Below are 25559 nucleotides of genomic sequence, written 5' to 3' on the forward strand. Positions count from 1 at the left end.
TATTTATAGTTTTGGGGTAAAACCGAACTATAATTTGAAAGTTTTCCTTTAGTGCCCCTGACTAATTTGAGGGCCTGTTTTGCAAGATTTTGATTCAGATAATAACTTTTAGTCAAGATGAAGCAAAGTGAAACTCAAAGCCCAATAATGATTATCCCCCCCACCCATTTCCTTAAAAGAAAACAACAAACTCCAAACATCCAAAATCAACAATAACATAAACCTCTCTTTGTCACATAAGAAGTTCTGGTTTGTAAGTACACAGGGTTCCTTCTCTTGAATTTTTGTTTGTTTAATATTCTCTACATTTCCAAATCTCCTCTCCCAGCAAAGATATATCTAAAATATTTTTAAAAATCTGTTTATGTGTTATTTGAATGTGGGTAAAGGAAAGGATGGGGAAATAGAAGAGTCCTTCCCCTAGGGAGTATAAATGGTTTTATACAGGACAGTGTTCTTTCAAGGCTACTCTGTCCTCACACATTGAATCTTGATAATCTAAATACACATTTTAAACCATGTCAAAAGCTCAGCTATTCTAACTTCTAGGCCATATGAGACAATTTTCCAAAGGATCCATTTGCCAACCTACCAGCTAGGAGATATTTTCTAAGCGGGCTAGTGATCTTAATTCAATCTTATATCTTAGAGAAAATATCAAGCCCAGAGTTGCAAATCACCAAGTCCCAGAGTTAGTTTCGGAATCTGTGAACATCTCAACAACTCAGAATAAATTTGCTAGAAGCAGTCAAGAGACTGGGTAAATTCAGGACATATTTGTTCATGAATATGCCTGCTCTTCATCTGCAGGATTACTGACATATAGAGAAATTATTATCTGCCTTAGCTAGCTCCATGTACATGGGTGTATCTAGACATAACAAAAATACAAGAAGTTAGAGATGTTCCTGCTCTCTGCTAGATACAATTCTAACAAGAGGAATAAAAAAAGAAAGTCATGTTTGGATTAGTAGTACTTTCAACTGAGCTCAGTATCTAAGTGTTGACAAAAGCACTGTTGAGCTGCTTCCCAATCAAACATATCTGATGGACTGAAGAGAAAGTATTAATGGGGAAGTAGAAAGAGCCACGGAAAGGCAACAGAAATTCTAAATGCAGAGAGGTCCTTAGTTAAGCAGCCATGCTAAACTTCCCTTCACAGAGTGTGTGTGTGTAAGTATGAATGTACTTCTCTGCCCAGTGGCGTAGGCTCATTCACTGGCAGACCCCGTGCCCCTTCTGCCTTTGAAATTCCATCTGGGCAAAGTCACTTACCTTCTGGGAACACTACTCTCATTTTGAGATAGCTGGTGGTGAGCCTGATTATGGATGCTTTGTCCAGCTGCGAGGTGATAGCCGAGGGTAAAGGCAGTAATTTAGCCAGTTCATAAAATTCACTGTTTTCCTTCTCCCTCCTAGTCCGGGCAGCATTTTTGGACTTCTCTTTCATCGTGTCTCGTTCCCCCTTTCTTCTTACAACATAAGTTCCACAGATTCATCCAAAACCAAAAATAAACTTTCAATTAGAGATCATATTTGGCAAAAATATAAAGCATACTTTGAATGACGAGACTGAAGTCTTTGCTTCAGTGTTTTGGTGGCAGTAAAAGACCAACGCGGCGAACAGAAAATTTTTTCTTTAAAAATATGGGATGCGAGTAGAGGAAAGTTGTTGATCCACCGCAGGCGATCTGGGCAATCCTAGGCGTCACTGGGTATCAAATGCCGGCGGGACCTCCGAGGAGCTAGCCTTTTCTTCGGTTCCGCGCTGCGAACCCCGGTTCTCGGGAAATCGACATAATAATCCCCGACGTTTGCTTTCAGTCCCGCGGCCCTTAGGGTGGCTCCAAGCCGCTTTGGGAAGAACAGGAATGCCGGACAACTCTTCAGGCCACTGTGAAGACAACAGCATCAGAGCGTAAGAGATCTGCGGCTCCACAATCACTCGCGCGCTCGCCCCAATTCTGAAAAACGGCCGGGAAGGGCCTCAGCGCGCCTCAGCTTTCCTCGCCGGGCTCAGTGTTTTGGTTGGTTGGTTGGTTGGTTAAGGTTTGGAGAAATCAGCAGCGAGACTGAGTCCCCTGCAAATAACGCTCCCATTCTCTCACCCCTGTCAGACACATTCTCCAGCCCCCTGGGAAATTGCCCAAACAACAAAACGCAGATTTTGCAAGACCCTTAGGAGCCCCTCAGCCGCCGGTCCCCGTGCCCCTGCCCAGGCCAGGCGCAAGTCCCAGGAAGGCAGGTTTCCGCAAATCACAATTCCTCCACAGCGCTCGGGCACCTTTCCGTCCCCCCACTTTGGCAGGTCCGGAACTTGGCTCTCTAACTTGGGTCTCAAGTCTCGGGGATTCCTCAAAATGTAGCACTTACACATCAAGTCCCTCAGGACTGCCGAGGAGGCGACCCAGCGCTCTCCCTGCCCAGCAGGGGCGGCAACACGCCGGGCACGGCTGCGCCAGGTTAACAGGTGGCACATTCGCGACAGCCCCTCGCAGGCACCGGGGGGCGGGAGGCGCCCGGCCTCTCCCCCTCCGCCGTAGAGCTGCGGGCGCTGATGGGCGGGCGCAGGGCGTGTTCCGCTTCACCTACCTTCAGTCCCCGCTGGCAGCAAAGCGTGCGCAGGCGCCCACCTCTTAATTGTACTCATGCCTACGGTCCAACTAAGCCTCTCCTCAGGCCTCTCTGCTTCCCACCCGCAGAGAGGAGCAGAGCGTGCCCTGGCTCTCTCTTCTTTTCTTGGTCATGAATTGGGGGAGGGGTGTGTGGCAGAAGGAGGGGGATGCGGGCTTTGGGACGGGTGAGGTGGTTTTAGAATCCTCCTCCTCGGTAGTTGCTACGAAGCCAGTATTATTCCTGACTGGAAGCCGAAAACGCCCCCCTAACTTCTTAATGGTTTACGGGGTTTAGCTTCAACTTCACTCCCGGCTTCCCTCTCTCCCGCCCTCCCCTAATGCCACTCACAAACCTCCTCGCTTCTGATTGGCCCGGCGCGTCCCGGGGCGCGGCGCTCATTGGCCGACGGAGCTGAATGACGCGTGCACGCACCGCGCCTCCCCCCGGCGCACCCCGGCTCCCGGCTCGCTGCCTTGCTACCCGCGCGCGCAGCGCTCCTCACGAGCCGGGGGCACCGGTGTCTGCGCTGCCCGGCTATAGCAGCTCCTGCTTTCGGCCTCCCGGGCCTTGAGGGCGACGTGCAGGATCCGCGCTCCCCGCGATCCCAGGGGTTGAGTGTCTGTGCACTCAGCCCCGAGCGCCGGCCCCGCAGTGCTAGGGGGGCCCCAAAGCTGTGGGCAGCGGCCCCTGGCCGCAAAGGTCGGGCCCGGGGGCTGGGTCGCCCGGCAGGCGAGGCAGGAATAGCCCAGGCTGCGGGCGATGTTCGCCCAAAGGCCGACCAGGCGGCCGCCCCCTTCCCGCGGGCAAGTCGCGGGGCCCACAGCGTGCACGGGGCCGGTGGGTTATGTTTTCTTTGGGTTATATTTTCTTTTTCGCATTTCTCTGAAACCACGGCGACACCGAATGCATCGCCAGAGAGGATAAATACACCCGTATTTAAATTAATCCCAAAGAGGAGCGTCTTTTCGGAAATGGGTCTAATCTAGGCGCTGATTTGTTCACGGGAGAAAGCTCAGTCATGGAGTTTTCCTATGGGGAGCAGATAGGGGACACTAGGGGAAAAGAGGTTACATTTCAGGCCAAAATAGAGTTAGAGTCGTTGATATAAAGTATCTCACAATAATCCGTTACCTTAAACGTGAGCGAAGAGTTTTTGTTGGGTTTTGTTTCAGGAAGCAAAAGTCCAACATGAATATTCCTTACAGAAGGGATACAGTCTGCACGAATGAATCCACAGCATTTACGATCCCTTACAGGAGCCGTTTAAACAAACGCTTGTAAGTACTATTGCTGACAAGTTATATTTAAGAGAACCTCTCATTTGAATCGCCTTGCCTGTCATCTGAGGATAGAAAAGAGCGACGGGAAGAAGTTCACTCGTCCCGGAAGACAATTATTGCTGCTTGCGAATCACTCCCTACAGATGCGGTTCCCTGCTTGGTTTTGGTGCTGCTGGTGACTACGATTCTGCTCTTGGAGGTCGACTCGGAGGCAATTGTTTCATCAGCGGTAAAAGAGTGAGAACACCAGTCATGTTGCACTCGTCTTCTCGTTGGTGGCGCTGATTGCCTCCAAGAAAACATATACCCTGAAGAGGGGTGTGTGCCATCTTGCTGATATTCGGAACAACTTTGAGTGGTTGTTCAAAAATACACACATCTGCCCCCTCCTTGCCGCCCGATGGCCGTAAGCTCGAAGAACGACAATGGGAGCGTCCTCGGAGTATTTACACATCTGGGAAACACCTGGCAGGAGGAGGTGGTGAACGTTCTGGACAGAAAAACAAAACAAAACTTTTTTGAAAAAGAACTAAATATAGAGATGTGGTAGGTGTTCCAAAACTGGAATCCAGCAAATGGGCTCTAATCTAGAAGGAGAAGTCATTTCCCCAGAGGCTGTAGCCACTTAGAGACCCGGCTCTGGGCGGTTCACCACCAAGTAACGCACTCTTAACAAGAGATGAGTAGGAATAGAGAGAGAGATGTACTGTGGCTTCCTTATACACAAGATTGCAGAAAGACCAGATAAGATCAAGTTGACCCCTACAAAAAAAGAGTGGGGGGCGGTTGTTTGGAAAGGTTGAAAGAACCTTCCTGAGATCCTTCTTTCTCCCCACTCTCCCCGCCCCCAACCTGGACAGAACTTAGGGGTTATATGGAGCAGCCAGGCGAAGCAATGACCCTTCAGGGGTAAGAAGCAGTTTTCTATTCCGACTGTTCTAGAAAGGATGTCACTTAAGTCGGCGGTTACTGTAAACCCTATCTCTACTTCAAACAACATGCAGGTGTGTTGGCGCTTTGCTGTGGTCTGAAACCCTTGGCCGTCGCAGGGACTCTGGGGGATCAGGCAGTGCACGCCTCCCATTACAGCGTGCGTTTTGCGCCGAAGAAATGTAGTGTTTTGCCTTCAGCAGCAAGATGAGTATGGAAGTCTTCACACCAAAGGCGACGTCCTGGGGGTGGGGGCCAGGAGGGCTGCTCCAGTGTCCCAGTGAAGCTCAGTAGTCGATGAACTGGGAATGTGTCCTTTAATAAACAAAGTGAATGCGCGGCCAAGTGGTGACGGCCCCCTCACTAAGTCCTCCGCACACAACTGTCTGAGCCGCGTTTACCGAGAGAGTGAATTAGCATGGCGACGTAACACCTGTTTTTCTAATCTTTGAACCTCGGCTGGAGCGGGAACGCGGCTCCGGCACTCCCCCGCCCGGTGCCGGCCCCGGCCTCGCACCCTCCCGACGACCCCGCCCGCGGCCCCGCGCGCACCACGCCTGTAGGGGCTGGAGCCGGGACCTCGGGAGCCTCCCACGTGCGCCGAGAATCGCCTTTCGCCTCTAGCAGGAGAAATTTTAAACGAGTTTCTTGAGGCTTAAGAGGCTAATCCTACCCACCTCTTTGCCAATGTAAGGGGAAAAGCCCCAGAAAGGAAAAAGACGGGCACACGCGACCCACCAACACCAAACAGGAACCCTAGGAGAAGCTAGGCCGTCTCCTCCTGGCGCGGGTGCCTCAAACTGCAGCCCTCTGGCGATCGGGCACTGTCTACGCGGTCCTAACGCGGGAAGAAACCGGAGCCGATCTATAAACAAACATCCTCTTCCTTCCCCCGCCACACACCCCCTTCCCCAGGAGAGCAAACAGCCCAGAGAGGCCGCGACATCGCGCACTTGGGAGTCTCCTCCTCCTCCGAGACGACCCTGGGTGCTGCCCGCATGGATGCCGCCCTCCGCGGGCCTGGGCGCCAAGACGTGCAGAGGTCCAGGGCTCAAGCTCGCGGGGGGCGGGGGGGGGCAAGGCGTGCCCACAGTGGCAGAGCCGAGAACCTACACGCCTGTGCGTGCGGAGTCCCGCGCGCTCTGAGCGCCCAGAACGAAAAGGAGGGTCCTCTGAGGGCCGCCCGTCTGCTCCCAACGTCGCAGTCTAGAGAAGCTGAGTTGGGTTGTAAAAGAACGAGTGAACGCCCAGAGGAATTCCGGCGCAAACCAGCGAGCCGGTTTCAGCACAGAGGCCCCGACCCCTGCTTCGGGCACAGACCTCTATCCTACCTCTGGTAACTCCTCCCTGAGCCCTGCTGCTTTAAAACTAGAGTGATCTGTCTCCCACGTCGCCCCCGACCCGTAACACTTAAAAAAACAAAACAAAAACAGACTGCTAGGGACGCACACATGCACTTTTACACTCTTGCATATCACATATACACAATTGTACAAAGCACACAGGCACAGATTTTATTCAATGGCCAATGTCAGGATGACGGATGTATTTATATTCAAGATGCAAAATCTGAAGTTGGTCACTTCAATATCTCTGTGTGTTATATCCAGATGTTCACCCTCTACCAGTGGAAAGGAGAATTTACCTAGGGAAATACTAATGTCTAGGGAAATACTAACATTTTTCTTCTTCCATGTAAGTGAATCCTGTTCTAGCCCCATTTTATTACCACATTTAGACGTTGTGATGTTGAGGCAGAAACAAGGGTCCCTTATAACTTTAACCCGGGCGAGTCTGCTAGAAAACAAAGTCTAGGGGCGTATTTAATATTTTTTAAATTACTGTAAATATTACTTGTTTGATTAGGAGGTTTGGGAAAGTATACATTATTTTATGACAAAACAAAACAGCTCTCTTCTGAGGTATTACTTCTCAGGTGCCTGTCTGAATTGACCATTAACATGTCCAAAAAATTAGCTTCAGTTGTTACACACTGAAAAAAAGAAAGGGAGGGAGGCAGAAAGGAAGAAAGAGAGAGAGAGAGAAGGGAGGGAAGAAGGAAGGAAGGAAAGGAAAATATTCCAACTTGAAAAATGAGAGTGGCAAAGGCAAGTAAAGATTTTATATAGTTTCTCTAAATATTCTGGATAATATTTTTCACCCAGATTTTGAAATTGTAGTCTAATATAACCTTGAATTGGTCGCTGAAAAACAACAGTGCTTCTTAAACTGTGCACACTTTTAAAGAACTGAATGATTCAAACATTAACAGTAGCTGAAAAACCCTCTGACCTGCGCATTCTGAGGACAGGAGCGGGTGGGTGACTGCGGCTCAGACCGCCGGCACATTTTACACTTTTCCTTTCTAGAAATAGAGCTGTGGATGGTGTGTGTGTATAATTCAGTAAAGCAGGGCCCAGGAGCACAAATCGGGGTGTGCAAAAAGCTGAAGATGAACGTTGGTTTGCGACTTGGGGTTGAAAGACACTTTGATTCCGAAATCGGTTTCCGATTTTCAGGCCAAATCATGCTCTCGGTGCGCTGCTGGAGCGCACGCCAAGCCTGGGCGCGCGAGTGGGTGGCCGGGACGTGCGGGGGGCGGGGGTGAGGAGGCGAGGTGGCCGGAAGGGGGCGGAGAGGCGTCCGCGGCCTCGAAACGGGTGAGGGGCGTCAGAACTGGGTGGATCCAGAGGGCTTGTGCTTCACTGTCTGGCTTTGAGAGCCTTTGGATTAGGTTTCTGGAGAGTTTCCCCTTCCCTGAGGCCCAACTTTGAGTCTAGTTCCTGGGATCAGTGTACCCCGGGATTGTGCTGCGAGCGCCTGAAAAGGACCCCCTAGCCCTGCACTCTCTAGGCGGTGAGTGCATTCTCGGGAGGCGGATGCCTCTAATCCGTAAACAGATGACGGGGCTTCCAGACCTGGCTGAGCGCCGGGGTCCCTTAGGGTGCAGTTTTCAGCGGAGCGCAGCTTTTAAATATGGACCTCGGGCTCCATTCTGATTTAGGAATCGGAAATCCCAGTTGGACTCTGGAGTTGGCATTCGTAAGGTATGGGAGGGGCGGGGGTGGTCCGAGCACCAGGCAGCTCCGCGAGCCGCAGAAGCAGGGGTGAGGACAAGCTCTGAGAGAGGGGTGCGGGCGCCGCCTCCCACTGCGCGGTGAAGGCCGCCCGGACCTCCCTCCCCGCCCTCCCCCTCCCCCGACTCTGCGGCCTAACTAGGCTGGGGCGCCTCCAGACTGAAATTTGGAAGAGCTGCCGCCCGTTCCTGCCTTCCGGCATCACGGCAGGATCCCGGCGAAGTATTGTACTTCTGTGTTCTGGGACGGGGACCAAGTGCCCCTGGCTTCTGGGGCACACTGGAGTCCCACTCTAGGTAGCCTCATCACCTCTGCGTCCTAGGACTTGGGGATCTGCCCTTGAAAGTCTGGGCATCCTTGCTCCTAGCTGATGGTTTTGGAAATTGAGCCTGCATGGGAATTGCCTGGAGAAGCCTGTGAAAACACAGGTTTTCCTCACTCCCAGGGTTTATGATTCAGCACATCTGGGATGGGACCCAATAATTTGCCTTTCTAACAAGTTCCCAGAAGATACTGATGCTGCCAGTGAGGGAACCACTGCTGCCACTTTGAGAACCGTTGCTTCTGTCTGCCTTTTCTCAGCTTGTCTTTGGAGAAGTCAGTCAGGAGGGAAAAGATTTAAAGTGAGAGTCCTGCTGTAGGAGCTTGGGCATATGGCATAAAATAATATGACTGTCTAGTTGAGGTCCAGGGGTGAGGCTCATGGCTGTGAAGATGGGTCCTTCCTACCTCTTTAAGAAAGAGGATGGTGGCCTCACAATGAGGGAGAGGAGGCAGGGGAACCCAGCCAGGCCACCCTTTGGCGGGGTGGGGGGGGTGGCCTCCAAAGGGCAGGAAAGTGCTCAGAGCACTGCCAGAAGGTTCCAGAGTTCCAGGGTTCTCACTGGAGAAGAAGTCCAGAGGGCTTGGGTCAATCCACCTCGGGCAGGACACGTTGGAAAAATAGCAGATAAGCTATTGGTTCTCCTTTTGGCCTTGAAATCATTCCCTAATTTTGCCAGAGTCCTTGAGCATAAAGGACCCAAGATGTGTGTGGTGTTGGTGCAGGGGAACTGTCCCTGGAGGAAGAGGCCCTGGCTGGGCCCCATAGCCTCCTCTTCAGTGGCGCGTGCTCCGTCCTGTGCAGGGCCACGTTGGGACAGTATGACTTTGTCAGTCTTTGGACGCTTTTGTCATGTTTCTATGGGCCCCTTCCTCCATAAAAAATCCTAAAGATTATATTTTACAATTGGGTTGCTGCAAAGACTAGTGTAATTCTGCCTGAATTCATTATCATATATTCATTAATCTTAGATTTATTCTTTTCTTCTCTTTTGTAAAATAGATTAGAATAAAAACATTCTGTGGGCTCCTGAAACTATCATGGGCCCTAGGTCCTGTACCTGTTGTGACAAATGCTGCTCCTAGCACACCTGGGAGGATGGGGATGCTACGTGTGCCTTCTCCTGGCTGCGGCTCCTAAGCCTGGAAACCTGGAGAGAGGTTTGGGACCAGGATATTTATCCGTGAGTCACAGCCCCACTCCTGGTGTAAAACGGGTCAACTCCTCCGTGCTCACACTGCAGAGTCCCTCCACCCGGCTTCAGTTGTGTCTGAGGTATGACCCTAAAGCTGGGTGCAAAATCCAAACAGATTAAGTTACCGGCACCCTTTCTTATCTTAACACCTGGCCTGCTTCACGTTTTTTCCTCACCTGGATATCAGATTATTAAGTGAAATCCAATTTTAAAATGCTTTGCAAACCAAGCAAATGCATCGTTTGGTTGCCAATCGGTGTCCACTATTATGCAACAATATTTAAGTTCTTATTATATTTCTAGAGTTGTTTTAGGTGTATTCAAGCAAACGTTAGGATTGATACTTTTACACACTGTCCTGCACCTTGATTTTTTCCATGACAATTTCCTCATCCTTTCTTTCCTAAACATCTGTAAGCGTTCTATTTTAAGAATATACCAGTATAATTGATTTAACCTGTCACCCACTGAGGGCCTTTAGGTTGTTCCCCATCGTTGCTACTACAAGCAGTGCAGCAATGAACGCCGTATACATGTCGGTTACCTGTGTACCCGTGTAACCACAGGACAGACTCCCCAAAGTGGAGTTGATAGATCAAGGGTATGTGCATTTGTCCTCCTAATAGATATTGCCACCCTGCTCTCCACAGAAGTTGTGCCCATTGACACTCCCACCAGCAGTGCACGAGGGGGGCTGTTTCTCCACAGCCTTGCAATGAAGCGCATTATAACCTTTTTTTTTTGGCCAATCTGATAGGTGAAAAAAACTCAGTCTACTTTTAATTCGTTTTTCTTTAATTATAGAGGTTGAATATCTTTTCATATGCCTAAGGGCTTTTCAAGTTTCTCTCCTCTTGAATTGTCTTTCCAGAAACATTTGAGGATGGGGCCCTCTTGGCTCTGGACAGGGTTAAGGGCCTTGGGCTGGAGGAAGAGCTGGGACCTGGCTTTTAATGGAGGTAAGGGTTTCTTGAACCCCTGGGAGAGAGCTCACCAGAACTCTGGGAAGTGGAGACAGTCAGAAATACAGATTCAAGGTTCCGGAGTCATCTACCGAGACTTCCCCCAACCCCCATATGAAATATTCTTTAGTGCAAAACACAGAAGATAAATATGCAAATATAATGTTAATGTGTCTTCATCCAACTGATCTCCTGACTAGTTATCTTCAATTGTGTTGTACGTATGTTAAAATAGTGGTTAATTTATGGATTCTGTATGTTTTGAAACTCAGTTGTCCCAAGTTGATATTTGAACCAACTGTTTTTGTATTTTACCTACAAACACGTGGAGACTTTACCACAAAAACAACTCAAACATGGACATACGCCAGCCAATCACATCTCAAGATTTAAGCAAATAACTTGGAGGAACAAGGGGATAGATTGATCCTGGCAGTAGTTTCAGAGGAAAAACTTGTAATGATCTGGTTAAGAATCTAAATAAAAATGATACATAGGAGAAACAGGGAAAACTAGTGTGCTGCAAGTGTGCAGCCTACCTACCGTAGTCTAGATCTGCTTTGATGTTTATTTTCACTCCCAGAGATCTGATAACTTGTTTGTGAAGGTAAATGTCATATGATAAGCCACTGTATATTCTCCCTGAATTATCAGAAGTCACGTGATGGCAATGTGACTGTTTTCCTCCAAACCAGACAGCAATATGAATGTATGTTAAAGCTGATATTAACACTCCCTAAACTTTTAAATTTCTGATTAATTTTAGGGCTTGAGTATATAAGAATTATAACATAGTTTTATATCAACTTACACCCCCATCCATCTGTCTGTGTGTCTGTCTCTCTCTCTCTGTCCCTCTTCCCCCCTCCTCCCGTAAGAAAGACATGATAATGAAAAACTATTCCAGCAGGAGGATCTGGTTTAGAAACAAATGGATTCCATGGCAACTCCTGACTCCACATGACTTCTAATAACCGGCATTTCAGTTGGAAACTGTCTATGCGATATTGTGTCCAACGCTGGTGTTTTATGTGGGGTTTTCCCTACTCTACATCTCAGAAATGGGGTCTTAACCTCCAGTTTCATGAATAAGCAGCAGCGGCAGCAGCAATATGTCACCACCTGTAACCATAATGTGGCCAGTGATTTGTCAAGTGTTTCTGGTTCCAATTTTCAGACTAGCTGACAGAGATAAACACAGAATGAGAAATGTCCAGAGCTGGTATCCCATAGTGTGGAAAATCTGGGAGCTGTGTTCTACTGCAAATTGACAGAGAGAGTCAAATGTTCTCATTCAACTGGAGAGAATGTGTACCTCAGGCCCCCGATAGCAAGTCATGAATGGAGTCTGTGAGTCACAGACCACTGCACTGAAAAGGGAAAACTAAACAAGGACAAAAATAGCCTCATTAAAGGAAACCAAAATGGTCTGAGCTTGTGCTAGAGCTGAGTGACCTGCTGATCTCCCAATGAGTACTGGCACCACTGTCACAGTGACAAAAAAAGAAACTTGTAACAGGATGGGTTTGTAATACCTTGTGCCCAAGTGTTTTATAATTTTTACTGTGACCCAGGAAAAAAATTGTGTCACACATGGGTCAGGTGATTGCTCTTAGAAACTGCAAGTCAATGATGGAGTCAGTGCAAAGGTCAGAAGGAGCTGAGCTTGTGTACCTGAGCTTGGTCTAGAGCGTCTGAGTCCAGTTCCGGAGCTTGTGCCCCACCTGGGCAGGTCAAGATTGAAATTCAGCCAGGACTCAGTCCTATGTCCTACCCAGGGAGGATAGGTACCTTTTTCTAAGTTGCACAAAGGCGCTATGTGGAGTAGCTCTCGCTTGGGCTAACACTGCCCTCCTTGTTGATTCTAGGCTGTGTGACACATGTCAAGGAATGTTTATCATGACCCTTGCAAATCATCATGCAGGGGTTTCAGTGGTTAACCCCAGTTGCCAGTGCTGGTCAGAGCAACCAGCAAATAATGGTTTACTCCAGGGGAGTATAAGAGTAGAAGTGACACAGCAAATTTGTTTAGTGAGGGCATGTTCCAGGCAAAGTAGGGGAGTGAAAAAGAAAGGTTACTGTGATGAAGAGAAAGAGGGGAACATGTGCAGGTGGGAAGCACCATGGGGAGAGTTTGTCAAAAGTGTTGACATTGATATGCACGAAAAGTTTTGAAATCTATTGGCCAAATTCAGGGGGAAAATGCTTTAAGGTAGCTGAATGTGTTTATTTTAAAAACTCTATTTACTCAACAATACGTTTATGCATTTCAAGGTAACTTTTGAAAAATCACACTCGTTTTGAGTAATTTGAAATTTGAGGAAGAGTATAAATCACCATAGGCCCAGAATATTTAATAGTATTATTAACTACCAGTTATCCAATGGTCAGCAATGCATAGCTCATACAGAACCTTCACATCTTTCTTGAATGAGCTGGCACCTGACCAAGGAGACAGTGCAAAGGAAGCACCTGTGCAGTGAGGAGAACGTGAAGGGCACTCGGTGGAGGGGATTCTCATTCACTCCATGATTTCAGGACTTCCCTGGAACCTCTGTGAATTTGTAATCCTCAGCATTCCTGTGAGGAAGGGGACAGATGACATCTCTCCAAGTTTCCAAAGGGAAGGCTGAAGAACAGAAATCTGAGTAACTTCCCCAGAACCCCACAGGAATAATGTTCACCGGAGTAAGTATTTCCAGATTTTCTTTCGAAAAGTGATTGAAACTTTTAGAACACGATCAAGTAAAAAGGGGTGACGTGTATTAAAGATAAAGAGAGTAACCCAAGGGACAAATATCCCCACGAAGTCAAGGAAGCAGAAGCATCTCTGGGCTGAAAGAAGAGCAGCTTACTAGCTGGCCTGGATTTCTTCTTGTAATTTTTCTTAACTGTTCATTTTGAACTAATTATAGACTTATAGGAAGTTTCAAAGAAAGGTACGGGGAAGTTCAGCGCACCCCTCTCACTCTCACCCAGCCTGCCCCAATGTTAACAGAGCTTATTCAAGCTTCTCCAGTTATGTATGCACTTGAGTGTGTGTGTGTGTGTCTGTAGTCATATGCAGCTTTGTCACATGTGTAGCTTAGTATAACATCAAGACACAGAGCTATAACATCGCTATAAGGTTCCCTCACACTGCCCTTTACAGCTACACCTGTCCCTTTCCCCTGCTCCCATTCTTAAACCCTGGCAACCAATAATCTGTTTTCTATCTCTATAATTTTGTTATCTCAAGAATGTTATAAAACTGGAACCCTATAATATGTGAATTCTGAGATTGGCGCTTTTACTCAGCATAACTCCCTTGAGGTTGATCCAAGTGGTTACATGCACCGATAGTTCATTCCTTTTTATTGCTGAATAATATTCCATGCTATGAAGCTACCATAGATTGTTTAACCATTCACCCACTGAAGGGCAGTCCAGTGGTTTCCAGTTTTGGGATGTTATATATAAAGCCACTATGAACATTTGGATACAAATTTTTATGTAAACATGTGTTTTCATTTCTCTGGGATAGATGCCCAAGAGTACAACTTCTGGGTTGTATGGGAAGTCCATTTTTAAGTTTTAAAAGAACCTGCCAAACTATTTTCCAGAGAGAGTGCACCATTTTACATTCCCACCAACAATGTATGAGTGATCCAGTTTCTCCATATCCTTGCCATCATTTGATGTTATCATTATTTTTTATTTTAGTCGTTGTGATAGGTCTGATATCATTATGCTGTTAATTTGCATCTCCCTAATGGTTAATGATGTTGAGCATTTTATCATGTGCTTGTTTGCTATCTTTGTCTCCCTTCTGATGAAATGTCTGTTGATGTCCTTTGTGCATTTTCTACTTGGATTCTATGGTGCTTTACTGTTAGTTTTGAGAGTTTCTGTATGTATTCTATGTATATAAACCCTTTGTTGGATATGTGATTTGCAAATATTTTCTCCCCAAATTGTCTTTTCATCTCCTTTCTAGGGTCTTTCACATAGCAAAAGTTTTAGATTTTGATAATGTCCAATGTTTCCACCTTTTCTTTCTGAAACTTATTTTTTCAATCCATAGCACAACATCATCCATTAGGGAATGCCTCAGTGTCAAAACCACACCTCTGTGAAGCTGTTTCATAATTGCAACAGGGGGATGAATGGCAATTCCAATTCCACAGATATTTATTAAGCATCTCTGGTGTAGCAGCTACTGCTCTGTGTACTCGGGATTTTTCAGTGAACAAAAAAGCAAAGATCCCCACCTATGGGGCAGTTCCACTCAGATGGGGGGAGATAAACAACATGATAAAAAGTCACATCTCAGATAAGAGGTTTTAAGTGCTGAGGGAATAGAAAAAGGAGAAAAGAGGACAGGGATCCAGAGGGGGCGTTTGCAGGATCAAGTAAGAGTGTCAGGGTGGCTCTGCTGAGAGGGCGCAACCTGAGCTGACTTGAAGGGGGGTGAAGGAGTAAGTCCAGCGATGTCTGGAGGGAGGGGACCGCTGGAGCGAAGACCCAAAGTGGGGGGGCGCGCTCGTGGAATAGCAGGAGGTCGGTGTCTGGAGCAGAATGGGGTGCGGAGGGGAGAATAGAGGATAAGCAGCAAGACGGGCAGATCACGTGGGCCGTGGAGGCCATCATGAGGACGTCACTGAGTGAAGGCGGAGCCACACCATCTGACTTGGTGTTAGCAGGGCCACTCTGGCTGCTGTGTTGACGACAGATTGAAGGAGGCCAAGAGCAGAAGCAGAGAGATGTGTAGGAGGCCACACCGGATCCAGGACAGAGATGACAGTGGCTTCCACCAGGTGCTAGCAGTGGAGATGGTGAGAAGGGCTTGGATTTTGGACATATTTGAAGGTATATACAACAGGGCTTTCTGATGAACTGGATGTGGGAGAAGGAGGGAGAAGGAAGACTTGGAGGTTAAAGTTAGAACATGGGATAAAAGTGACCCAGAGAGGGCTTCCCTGGTGGCGCAGTGGTTGAGAGTCCGCCTGCCGATGCAGGGGACGCGGGTTCATGCCCCGGTCCGGGAGGATCCCACATGCCGCGGAGCAGCTGGGCCCGTGAGCCATGGCCGCTGAGCCTGTGCATCCGGAGCCTGTGCTCCGCAACAGGAGAGGCCACAGCAGTGAGAGGCCCGCATACCGCAAAAAAAAAAAAGTGACCCAGAGAATTGGATGAGAATAGAAAGTCAGTAAGAGAGAAAGGAAAAAAAAAGATGGAAAGAGTCAACAGAAACGTGAGTTTAGCCTTCTTGGGGGGCAATTTAACAGTACTTATTAAAATGTATATGTGCTTTGTTCCAACAATTTTTCCTTTTTAGGATTTATCCTTCAGGGCTACTTGCCCATGTGCACAGTTATGTGTAAAAGGATTTCACTACAGAACTGTTTGTAATAGTGAAAAAAGCAGAAACAACCTAAATACCCACCAGTAGGGGAATGTTTTATATACTATGGTACATCCAAACTATAAATCACCATGCCACATTAAACCGAGTGACATATATCTACAGGAAGCTCTCCAAGATACACCGTTAAATGAAAAAAGCAAGTAGCAGAATGATACATAAAGTGGGTAAAGAAAACTCTATCTGCACACTTACGTACCCCCATCTCTGTAAATACACAGCCGTAGGTCTGGGATAATACGTAGGAAACTCATGAAAGGAGCAAGGAGTGAGTTTACTCTCTGTGTTTAAACAGTCATTTAATATTGTTCTAATTAAAGACATTAAAAAAAAACTGAATTATATCCAAAGATTTTTTTTAAGTAGTGTGGAAGGATTTTTTTTCTTGTTGATAAATTAGATTCTTCATTACCTTCCTTAGAGGTCCCAGGAGGTCCAGACCTGTACTCTGGGAAGCAGCCCTACCCCCCATGGTTAGGGAGCGAGTCTGGGTTAGCGGGGGCAGCTGAGGACACTCTATTCAGAAAAACTCTGGAAGAACCAGCTGGGGCTCCTTTGTGAGTGATAAACCCCAACAGAATTAGTCCTATTCCCTAATCCTGGATCATTTCGTCCCTTTCTGCCTTGTGTTGGAGGCGGTATACAGCGGCAGACAGAGACAGGACTTGCAATCCAAAGGGCTGGGCTCTAGTCTCCACTGCTACTGCCCTCAGTGTCTCTGAGCTTCTGTTTCCTCATCTGGGAAATCGGGAACAATGGCTGTGACCAAATGAGAGCTGTTGCTGGAAGTGCTTTGTGTGTGGAAGGCCACCCACTGGACTGTCAGGGCTGGGAAGGCAGTGAAGTATGTCTTTTTCACTGCAAGCCAGGGAGTGCTATGTTGTAGGGCCTCTGGAAATATATTTCAAATAAATGCATTTGGTGCAATTCCACGAGGCGTTTTTGCAGACGAATCAGGCTAAGTATTTTGTGAAACTATGTGGGTGTTTTTTCATTGTACATTTGTGTGAGACTGTTATTTCTGGGTGCATTTAGGTTTCTTGTTTTCTTTCTTTAAATTTCACTTTCATCTCCATCCCCAGTGGCATTTGTTTGCAAGGGCACCCAAGGACAGAATGCCAGCAGTGTAAGTTTGCCACCTATAGGTGGACATTTTCATTACAAGTGTTTGCCCGTGACTGAGATACTAGTCTAAAAAAAGAAAAAAACGTGTCATGCACAAAACACCCCCATGACTTCTACTCCAGCTATACTCTCCACGTTTGCTTTCAGTGTTCCTATAAGGATCACCAGGAATCTTCAGGGAAAATTAAAAACAAAAAGCAGATCCAGATCACTCTGCCCCACTGCTTGTAATTTAAGTGAAAGCGTGGATCCGTACAGGTATGAACCATCATGCATTCCCTTGAATAATACTGGTCAGTAAGGAAAGAACATGAGCCTTGTTTTTTTTTTTTTTTTTTTTGCGGTACGCAGGCCTCTCACTGTTGTGGCCTCTCCCATTGCGGAGCACAGGCTCCGGACACGCAGGCTCAGCGGCCATGGCTCACGGGCCCAGCCGCTCCACGGCGTGTGGGATCCTCCCAGACCGGGACACGAACCCGTGTCCACTGCATTGGCAGGCGGACTCTCAACCACTGCGCCACCAGGGAAGCCCGAGCCTTGTTTTATGATAGCTGAGCTCTGCCTGATCACGGCCTGAGCTGTGAGCATCCATTTCCACATCTGTGAATGAAGTGACTGGACTAGAATTTCTGTGTGGCTCCTTCTAACTTTAATGAGCTAGACTCTAGGGGCTAAAAGTAATTATAACAGTGATCTCCAGCATTTATTAAGGCCTTACTACCTGTCAGGCCCTGGGCCAAGCACTCTCTTATTTGATCTGCCTGACAAACCTATGAAATAAGTACCACTATTACAAATAAGAAAACAGAAGGATTAAGTAACTTGCCCCAGATTGCAAGGAATTGAGTGCTAGAGGCAGAATTTGACATAGATGATCTGATTCCTGAGCCTACCATGCCTTTAGCCACTGTAATATATTTCCAAATAAGTACTGTCCTTTCTGCATACTCCCTTTGGAAGTCTACCCATATAGTCCAGTGATACCACCACTACTATTTTTGGAGTGCTGTTTTAGGAATAACAAATTAGTCTACACTGTTGGGCTAATGTGACACAAACAAAAAAGTTGGCCTTTGGATGCAAAGATGTTTGGCTACCTCCAAAATAAGCAAGTGATTGAATCAACTGGTTTTGGATCCATCTACATCCAACACACATGGAGCGCCTAATTCTCCATATGGGGTGGAGACAAAAGACCCAGGCCCTATAAGACAGCACGTGCTGTGTGGTGGAGAAGTGGGAACTACCTAGGGTCAAGAAAGGGAGCCATCGGCCAGGCCAAAGCGTTTGTGAAGGAGGAGCAGGGCGTCAGCAAGCCAAGGCACAGAGTATGGGAAAGGAGGAAGGGGTGGAAAGGTGGAGGCAGGTTGGACCAGAGATGAGGGTTTGTCTCTGGAATCAGCGAGAAGGAATGTTGAAGTGTGCGGAGCCCAGGGGAGGAAGGCCTTGGGTGCTGCGCTAGGCAATACGAAATTCTCTTCAAGTCAGGAGGAACTGCTCAGTGCAGGGGTCTTGGAAGGCCCTGCCTCGGTCCTTGTCTCATCTTTGCCCAGCAAGCTCCCCAAGTGTTCTTTACCCGAAGGTGTCAGCCATCACCCCATTCCCATGGCTATCAGCATTTCTTCTTGGCTTTGAGACCTCCAGATGCGTTCCAGATTTGCATCCACATTGTGTGCTGACACACCCACCCAGAAGCTGCCTACTTTAGAGGCTTGTCTGTCCCATTGCAGCTCATGGCTTGAAGCCCACAGGGCTCACGGGTCTGGTGTGAATCAGAAGTAATATCATGGCAATGTGTATCCTCGGGAGTCAATAAGTGTCCATTAGATTGAAGGTTTCTGAACAATCTCATAGTAGCTGTGTGCTGGTTATTTTCTATTTGCCCCTCCCTCGACAGATCCATTCTCTGCCCTTTTGACCCTGCTCTCTTCTCCCCAGTACTGAACCTATTCAGAGGATCCCAAGGGGAAGCTAGGCTCCCTTCAGCCTCTGATTGAATTCTACCAGTGGGCAGCCATTGGAGAATGGGGGAGGGAAATGCTGGACTGTTTAGTGTTTTGTCCTCTTCCTGCCATAACCTTGGCGGTGGTCATAGGTGGACAGCCCCTCCTGTACAGCTGCAGGTCTCTCTCTCCTTGCCCTCTTAGACCTGGAGGTGGTAAGGGCTTCTTACTCTTGCTAGTTTCTAGGTGCTCCATCATCCTTTGGTGGCACCCAAAACCCTGTACCACTCTGCACAGTCCCTTCATTAAACTTTTCTCACTTCAACCCTGTCAGTGTGCCTGTTTCTATTAGAATCTGCCAGGACAAGGTGCACATGGCCTTTGGGGAAGAACAGTCTGGCAGTGGCCCTCAACGTGGACAGACGGGATTCATCTGGAGAGAAGGGGTAGGTGAGACCCTGGGATAGAAGGGGCAGTGATGCAAGGGTGGGAAGGAATGCAGTTGGAAACACCCTTTCTTTTGCTGTGCAGAGTGCCTACCTCTGCTCCTGACTACACTGTGGAGATGACACGCATGTTCATTGTGTGCTTTGAAAGCCAAATGCCGCTTTTAGATGCCTGTCTGGGGAATTGAAAGATAAATCCGGGGAACTGAGCATCTGATGAGCAACCATAGCGCCATAGAAGCCCTAATCCTGCTTTGCCTGCTTGAGCCCTGCCTCAGGTCTGGTTGCAGTTGATGCTGCATCTAATCGGGACTACAGAAGCCTTTGTTTCTCTCTTGGCAAAATCCAATGCAGACCCTCTAGGTTCCCACAGCACTTCACAGACACCCCAGTTTAGGACTGACGGTGTTGACTTTGAGGGCAGGGACAAACCATCAGGGCTCAGCCTTGGTTCCCCAGTGCCCAGCCGAGAGTCTGCGTACCCTGCTGCTGCTGTGAGTTGAGGGGCTGGCTGGTGTCGGTATGGATGAGAGTGAAGGGCCATGAATTCTAAGCTGTGGCAGAGCACGTGTCTGTGGCAGGTGGAGGAAGAAGTGGCTTTGAAGTGAGTGGTTTGTGGGAGGGAAAGGGGAGCCATAGGAGGAAGCTGGTGGAGCTAGGTGCACCCTTGTCAAGACGTCACAGCTCTCACAGGAGGAGGGCAAGACTGGCTTTCTTACCCCAGCTGCCTCTACAGCTATTTGTCCTGCGCATAATTCTGGATCTGCCGTGTACACAATAAGTGTCATGTTGGTAAATAAAGGCCCCCATCCGCTGCTCATGCTGTTGGATTGGCCAAGGAATTGTTTCCAAAATGAGACTTTGGAATATTTTATTCAGCAAAACCAGACCTATGGTTCTGAGTTTTGTCTTCTGATCTCCTTTAGGGGTTGTTAAGGGTAATTGACAACATACATTTTCATCTGGGCAGGATCCATGGTGGGTTCACCGTAGAGTTGCCATAAGGCCTAGGGTATAGGAAACGTTCACAGAACACTTGTGAAGTGGCTTGATCAAGGCAGGCTGGAGAATTAGGCATCTCTGTCAGTGCCTAGAACTGTCTGCGCCTTGCCAAAGATGCCATCCTATGGTGGTCGACTTTCCCATCACAAATTTGAGATTTGGTTTAAATGAGACTTTCTTAGCTGAAGCACACTTTGTGCTGCGTTCCCTTTCCTCTGGCTCTATTTTGCCTTCATATTCCCCTCTTTCTTCATGGCAGGAGCAGAACTTGCCCTGGAAAATGCTCAGGCAGAGCAGGAGCCATGGGGAAGGCCCTGCCGTCGTGGACTTTCTCCCTTGTCTTTTCCTTGGCTCTCGCCCACCACATTTCAGGACTGGGAAATGCGTTGTAAAGACTGCCCTGATCGATCCCTGGATTTAACAGGATGGCCTGCGGATGCCGTGATAATCACAAGAGGAGAGTGAGACCCTGCCCCAAGTAAACTCTTTCCTTTTTGTTTTTCATGTTTTGATCTTATGAGCCTTGACTAGGCTCCACTGAAAACAATGGCAAGGTCTTCAAAGGGGAGCATCAAGCCCTCTGAATGGACTAATTCTGCTGCAGGTTCCCGCCATCTATCCGCCCTTGACAAGCACCAGTAGAAGTCAACAGGTGGTTGTCCAAATATAAATGAAAAGGCTTAACTCTTAACACATCGATGTCTGAGGGGATTTTTAGAAGACTTTACTCTGTGGTTTTGGCAGTGACTGTGGGTTCCTTTGCCAGCGTACAGAGAAACTTGACCTGTGTCACTCAGGGGCTAGAGATTTTCATCACTACTGTCTCCGCATAGCACTTACCCACCCCTTCTCTTCCCCAACAAACAAGCAAATTCAAAAATAAAAAGTGAAGAGAGACAGAGACAGAGACATAGAGACAGAGGCTGAGGAAACAAAGGAGAGGGTGAGTGAGTCTGTGTTTTATTCCCTTATTAAAGTCACATTCATATGTGTCAAAAACGGGGTAGTTTGACCTGTGGGCAGAGTGGGAGGAAAGGTATTTTGCAAGCAGATTTCTCTCAATAAAACTTGCTCTGTGCTGACAATACCATGACAAATTATTAGAGTTATCTATACAAACAATATATATTTAAGTTACTGTCAGCTTCTCAAGTGACGATTGAGAAATAAAGGAACAGGGGGGCAGAGGAGGGAAGGACCATAGGGTATAACCTTTCTAGTTTATCCCTAATTTTCTCTGGACCTTTCTCTTTCTTTACCTCTTAGGCAGCCAACCACCTGAGACTGGCCATGTGATCCTACAGGAAAACATTGACTCTAGGCAAAACCCAGTTTCCAAAGCAGATTCTGTGTATTTTAAAGTGTCAGCAAATTTGTCAGTAGAATGTACCCTAGAGAAACATTATTGCAAACTTAGGGATTCGGTTCAGAATCTAACTTTACATTCTTCATCTTCCTGAGCAAATAATTCACCTGATACTAGTTTAGAAGAATCACCTGTCTTCACTTTCCATTTTGGGAAGCTATCCTGGGTGTTTAGTAATTCTAAACTTAAAAGGAATAAATATGGCACCTTCCTCTAATCTAGAGTCACAAAGATTTGATTAAATAAACGAATATATACATCAGAGCTCAGCTTACATATATGACATTAAGTTACATTAATCAAATAAAAATCCCCAGGTAAACATCAGTGACAAAGGTAAACACTCACATTAATAATAGACCGGCATGAAGTCCTTCATCCTCCTTCTTGCCCAGGGGAGGGAAAACCCGGACCCCTCAACCCCAAAATATCGGGGTGGGTCAGTAGGCGGAGCACCTGCTTTTAGGAGCTGCCGTCTGAAAGGCTGTTTGCAATCAGGTCCCTGTGCCGCTTGACTTGGAGTTTTCTAAGATGCCTGAGGCTCCTCCTCTGAGCACTCTCCTCTGATATGGCCCAAGGGAACACACACCCTGTTTTAGCCTGATGCCAATTTCAGATGGGCTCATGACAGCTGACCTCTGTGGAACAGGCACCCCTGGTAGCCTGGGTGACTCCACTGTTTTCCCAAACACCAGGATTCCATCTCAGCCCCTGTGGCTGAGCCTCAGCATTTAATGGAAAAGGGAAGATGCTCAGGTGCTTTATTTTCGGTTGGATGAAAGAAGCAGACTTGGACCACAAGGAAGTACACAGATGCCTCAAGTGAGTGCAGAGAGAGCATCATTTAGAAACGACTTTATTCTTTTTCTTCCCATAGGTACTACCCTTGATCTTTCCCCAGAATATGGAGAAGTTGCCACAGGAACTGGGCAAAAGGCATTTATAAACATTGTGGGTGTAGAAAGATTTTGTCCCTCAGTCCTTTGATGAGATGGCAGAGATTAGCACTTGATAACCTTGATGGTCATGCACTTTTTTTTTTTTTTTTTTGCGGTACGCGGGCCCCTCACTGTTGTGGCCTCTCCCGTTGCGGAGCACAGGCTCCGGACGCGCAGGCCCAGCGGCCATGGCTCACGGGCCCAGCCGCTCCGCGGCATGTGGGATCTTCCCGGACCGGGGCACGAACCCGTGTCCCCTGCATCGGCAGGCGGACTCTCAACCGCTGCACCACCAGGGAAGCCCAGTCGTGCACTTCTGAAGTAAATAAATGTCTCCTAATGGCTTCTAAATTAGAGAGGAGAGGAGGCCCAGCTCACCTCCGCGTGCTATTGGCATCAAGAGCACGGTAGAGCTGCAACTTAGCACTAATCTTAATAGCTTATGAATGCCAGAAAATGTTGTAAACTGAAGAGTAAATCAATTGAGCAAATCCACAGTGGCCCCTAATTAGTTCTGTGGGTTCACAGCTAATTAGTTCTGTGGGTTCTAAGAGAGCTAATTTTCTACATCAGCAATGAAAGAAAAAAATCACTGATCCCAGGTGAAAGGAGAAATAGTATCATCAAGTTGTAAATGTCTAAAACTTTGAGAAAAACAGCTAGAAAAAAACTCATTACTGGGATTTAGGCCCAAGAAAAGTAGAGAATGACTTTTCATACAGCTGAGTGAACGTCCATCTTGGGAGGACAAATTCCTACTTCCAACAGGCTGCCATTGGGGAAAACACTTTTTCAAACTCCTCTTGGGGAACTGGTTTCAAAGGCAATTACTCCAGAATCATAGTCTCATTTTGCTTTCGACCCAAGCTGTTTTTACCTAGACTGACTGTGTTCATTTTTGGTCATTTCCAAAAATCAAAGTATCTCTCAGAGAACCAGTGTTTGCCAACACTGGGGAGAAATGTACCTTGGGTTCTGAAGGGAGTTTGGAAGGGGAGTTTCAAACACTTGTGGGATATAACTGCATTGTTGAAATAAGCACAGTCTGCTGAGATGATGACTTTGAAGTAAATAATACCCATTCAGGGGCCATTCTGGGGATTTGCTAAAAGTCAGACTGCTTTCCAAATGCTGTAATTTTGAGTATTTATATAACCAAATTCATAAAAGTCATTTTTAACCAAAGGAAGATTGTTGAAATTTGTACAATTCCTTTTAAGACACAAGAGGAAAAGACAAATCTTTTCTCTTCCCCTTTAAAACGCACGGGCCTGTTAAGAACTCTGCTTTGAGGTTCTTGTGTTTGTGAAAAGACCTTGTATCACCGGCCATAAGTACTGGCTAAGAAGAATTACTTTCCCATTCTTATTTTTCATTCTTTCTACCTCTCCATCTTCCACAACCTATGGCAATCTTTAATCTCTAAAGTTTAGAGATTTTAACTGATTTTGTTTTTCTTGAAATTCCTTTCTTGATGATAGATCTCAGGCAGCTCAAGGTGGGGACCATTTAGGGCAAACAGATAAAAAACCCTAAAAGGAATCAAGGAAAGTCTGAAGTCTGAGGAGATTCTATTAATTCTATTTTCAACTTCTTTTCTGGTAAGATTTCCCAGATACCTATTCATTGTGGTAATATGAGAGCACAATTCACCTGAACTCAAAATCATTCTCTCCTCCCTCCCCTCCCGCGATTGTCCTGCCTCTGAAGGTCACACTGACATCTCTGGAGCCGTTGGAAATTTTTCAAAACCCCAAAGTTTTCCAAAGTGCTAACCTAGCGAGCTGGATTGCTTGCTGTGCATTTATAGAACTTTTCCACAGGTCTCCTATGCATGTGCTGAAGCAATCAATATGGATGAAATGACTGTATACAGCTCTGATCCTTGCCTCATTATGAGATCAGCACCTCAGCTGCCCAGAGATCCAGCACACCTGGGGCCTCACAGGGTATTTGCGGGGAGGAGGTGAGACGGGGTGAGAGGATAGGTAGTGAGGGTTTCTTGGAAGTAAAGAGCACTCACCTCTCAAGGCTTTTACACAATCTCTTTAGAAGCCACCGGGGTAGCAAGGTGAGCAGGTGCTCCCCTGTGACAGGCTGATGAGGGGGTGGGGCTGGGGGAAAGGAGGAGAGCCATGCCCAGGGCCACCTTGGCCATCCCAGACTCATGTTTTGAGCCCCAAAGGGTGGAAAGGCATGGACAGCCACTGTGCTTAGTGCCTGTATTTTTGGGGGCCCGCACCCCATGTCTGAGCTTGAGCAGCCAATCTTCAAGGTCACTGTGTCTGGGTGGACAAAGCGGCTGAGTTGAACCCTTTGGGGTCAGAGGTTCAAATCTTGCCCTCACCGTATCTGGGCTGCGTGTCCGTGAGAGACTGACTTGGCCTCTCCGGGTGTCTTAGCTGCGGAGCGAGGAGGAATGCCAGGCTCACAGAGCTGCTGACAGGACTTGAATCAGAAGGAAAATAACACGTGTGAGCACTTGCCTTATACCTTCACACCACCCTTAAGCCCGACAACAACTCTGAAAGCAGGTGTCATCATTTCAGCATTCAGCTGGGAACCCAGGTTCAGGGAAGCTACAGAGTGGAGACGTGATTCAGCGCCCAGACTGACTCCAAGTCCTATGTCTTTTCTGCTACCCCGCAGGTACTCAGTAAATGGTAATTTCTCTTCAAAAAGATCCCTTAAAGCTGGAGGGAGGGAGGGAGGCCAGTTGGGGAGCAGGGGGCTGGGGGGCGGAGACAGACTCAGTAATGGTCTGTGGAAGGCACCAGGGCTTTGTGGGGACGTGCTGGCAAAGGAAAGATGTGTTTTCAAACCCATGTCCTTAATACCAGCCAAGGTCAACCCGAGAACAATTTGCAGTGGAAAATTACACCCGGCAAATTCTACAGCCTGATCCTAATTAAGGGCTAACCTCTCTTATTAGGTGAACTTTTTCTTTATTCCT

At 47.4% G+C, this 25559-nt stretch overlaps 1 protein-coding gene and 1 long non-coding RNA gene across 9 annotated transcripts in view; one reads left to right on the forward strand and one right to left on the reverse strand.

Annotated features, from left to right (window-relative positions):
- SIM1 (SIM bHLH transcription factor 1) overlaps positions 1-3889 on the reverse strand; it is a 72909-nt gene extending 69020 nt beyond the window's left edge. For 3 of the 8 annotated variants that reach the window (XM_029223827.1, XM_029223828.1, XM_029223822.1), the window contains exons 1-2: positions 2593-2817; positions 1276-1894 (exon numbers count right to left, since the gene is read on the reverse strand). In XM_029223827.1, coding sequence (XP_029079660.1) covers positions 1276-1450 — 175 coding nt within the window. In that variant the 5' untranslated portion in view covers positions 1451-1894; positions 2593-2817. Of the gene's footprint in view, positions 1-1275; positions 1895-2284; positions 2349-2373; positions 2499-2592; positions 2818-3747 lie in introns of those variants that run through there. The other 5 variants (XM_029223830.1, XM_029223829.1, XM_029223826.1 and 2 more) reach the window with 4 other exon arrangements.
- Positions 3890-12144: 8255 nt separating this feature from the next.
- On the forward strand, positions 12145-22109 carry LOC114896372. Its single transcript, XR_003793760.1, has 3 exons — positions 12145-13070; positions 19189-19300; positions 20562-22109. It is a non-coding gene; the product is annotated as an uncharacterized LOC114896372 (long non-coding RNA).
- Positions 22110-25559: the final 3450 nt, after the last annotated feature.

Source organism: Monodon monoceros, unplaced genomic scaffold, assembly GCF_005190385.1.
Source record: "Monodon monoceros isolate NGI ecotype Baffin Bay Population unplaced genomic scaffold, NGI_Narwhal_1 Super_Scaffold_15, whole genome shotgun sequence".
In the NCBI taxonomy this organism is placed as follows: Eukaryota; Metazoa; Chordata; class Mammalia; order Artiodactyla; family Monodontidae; genus Monodon; species Monodon monoceros.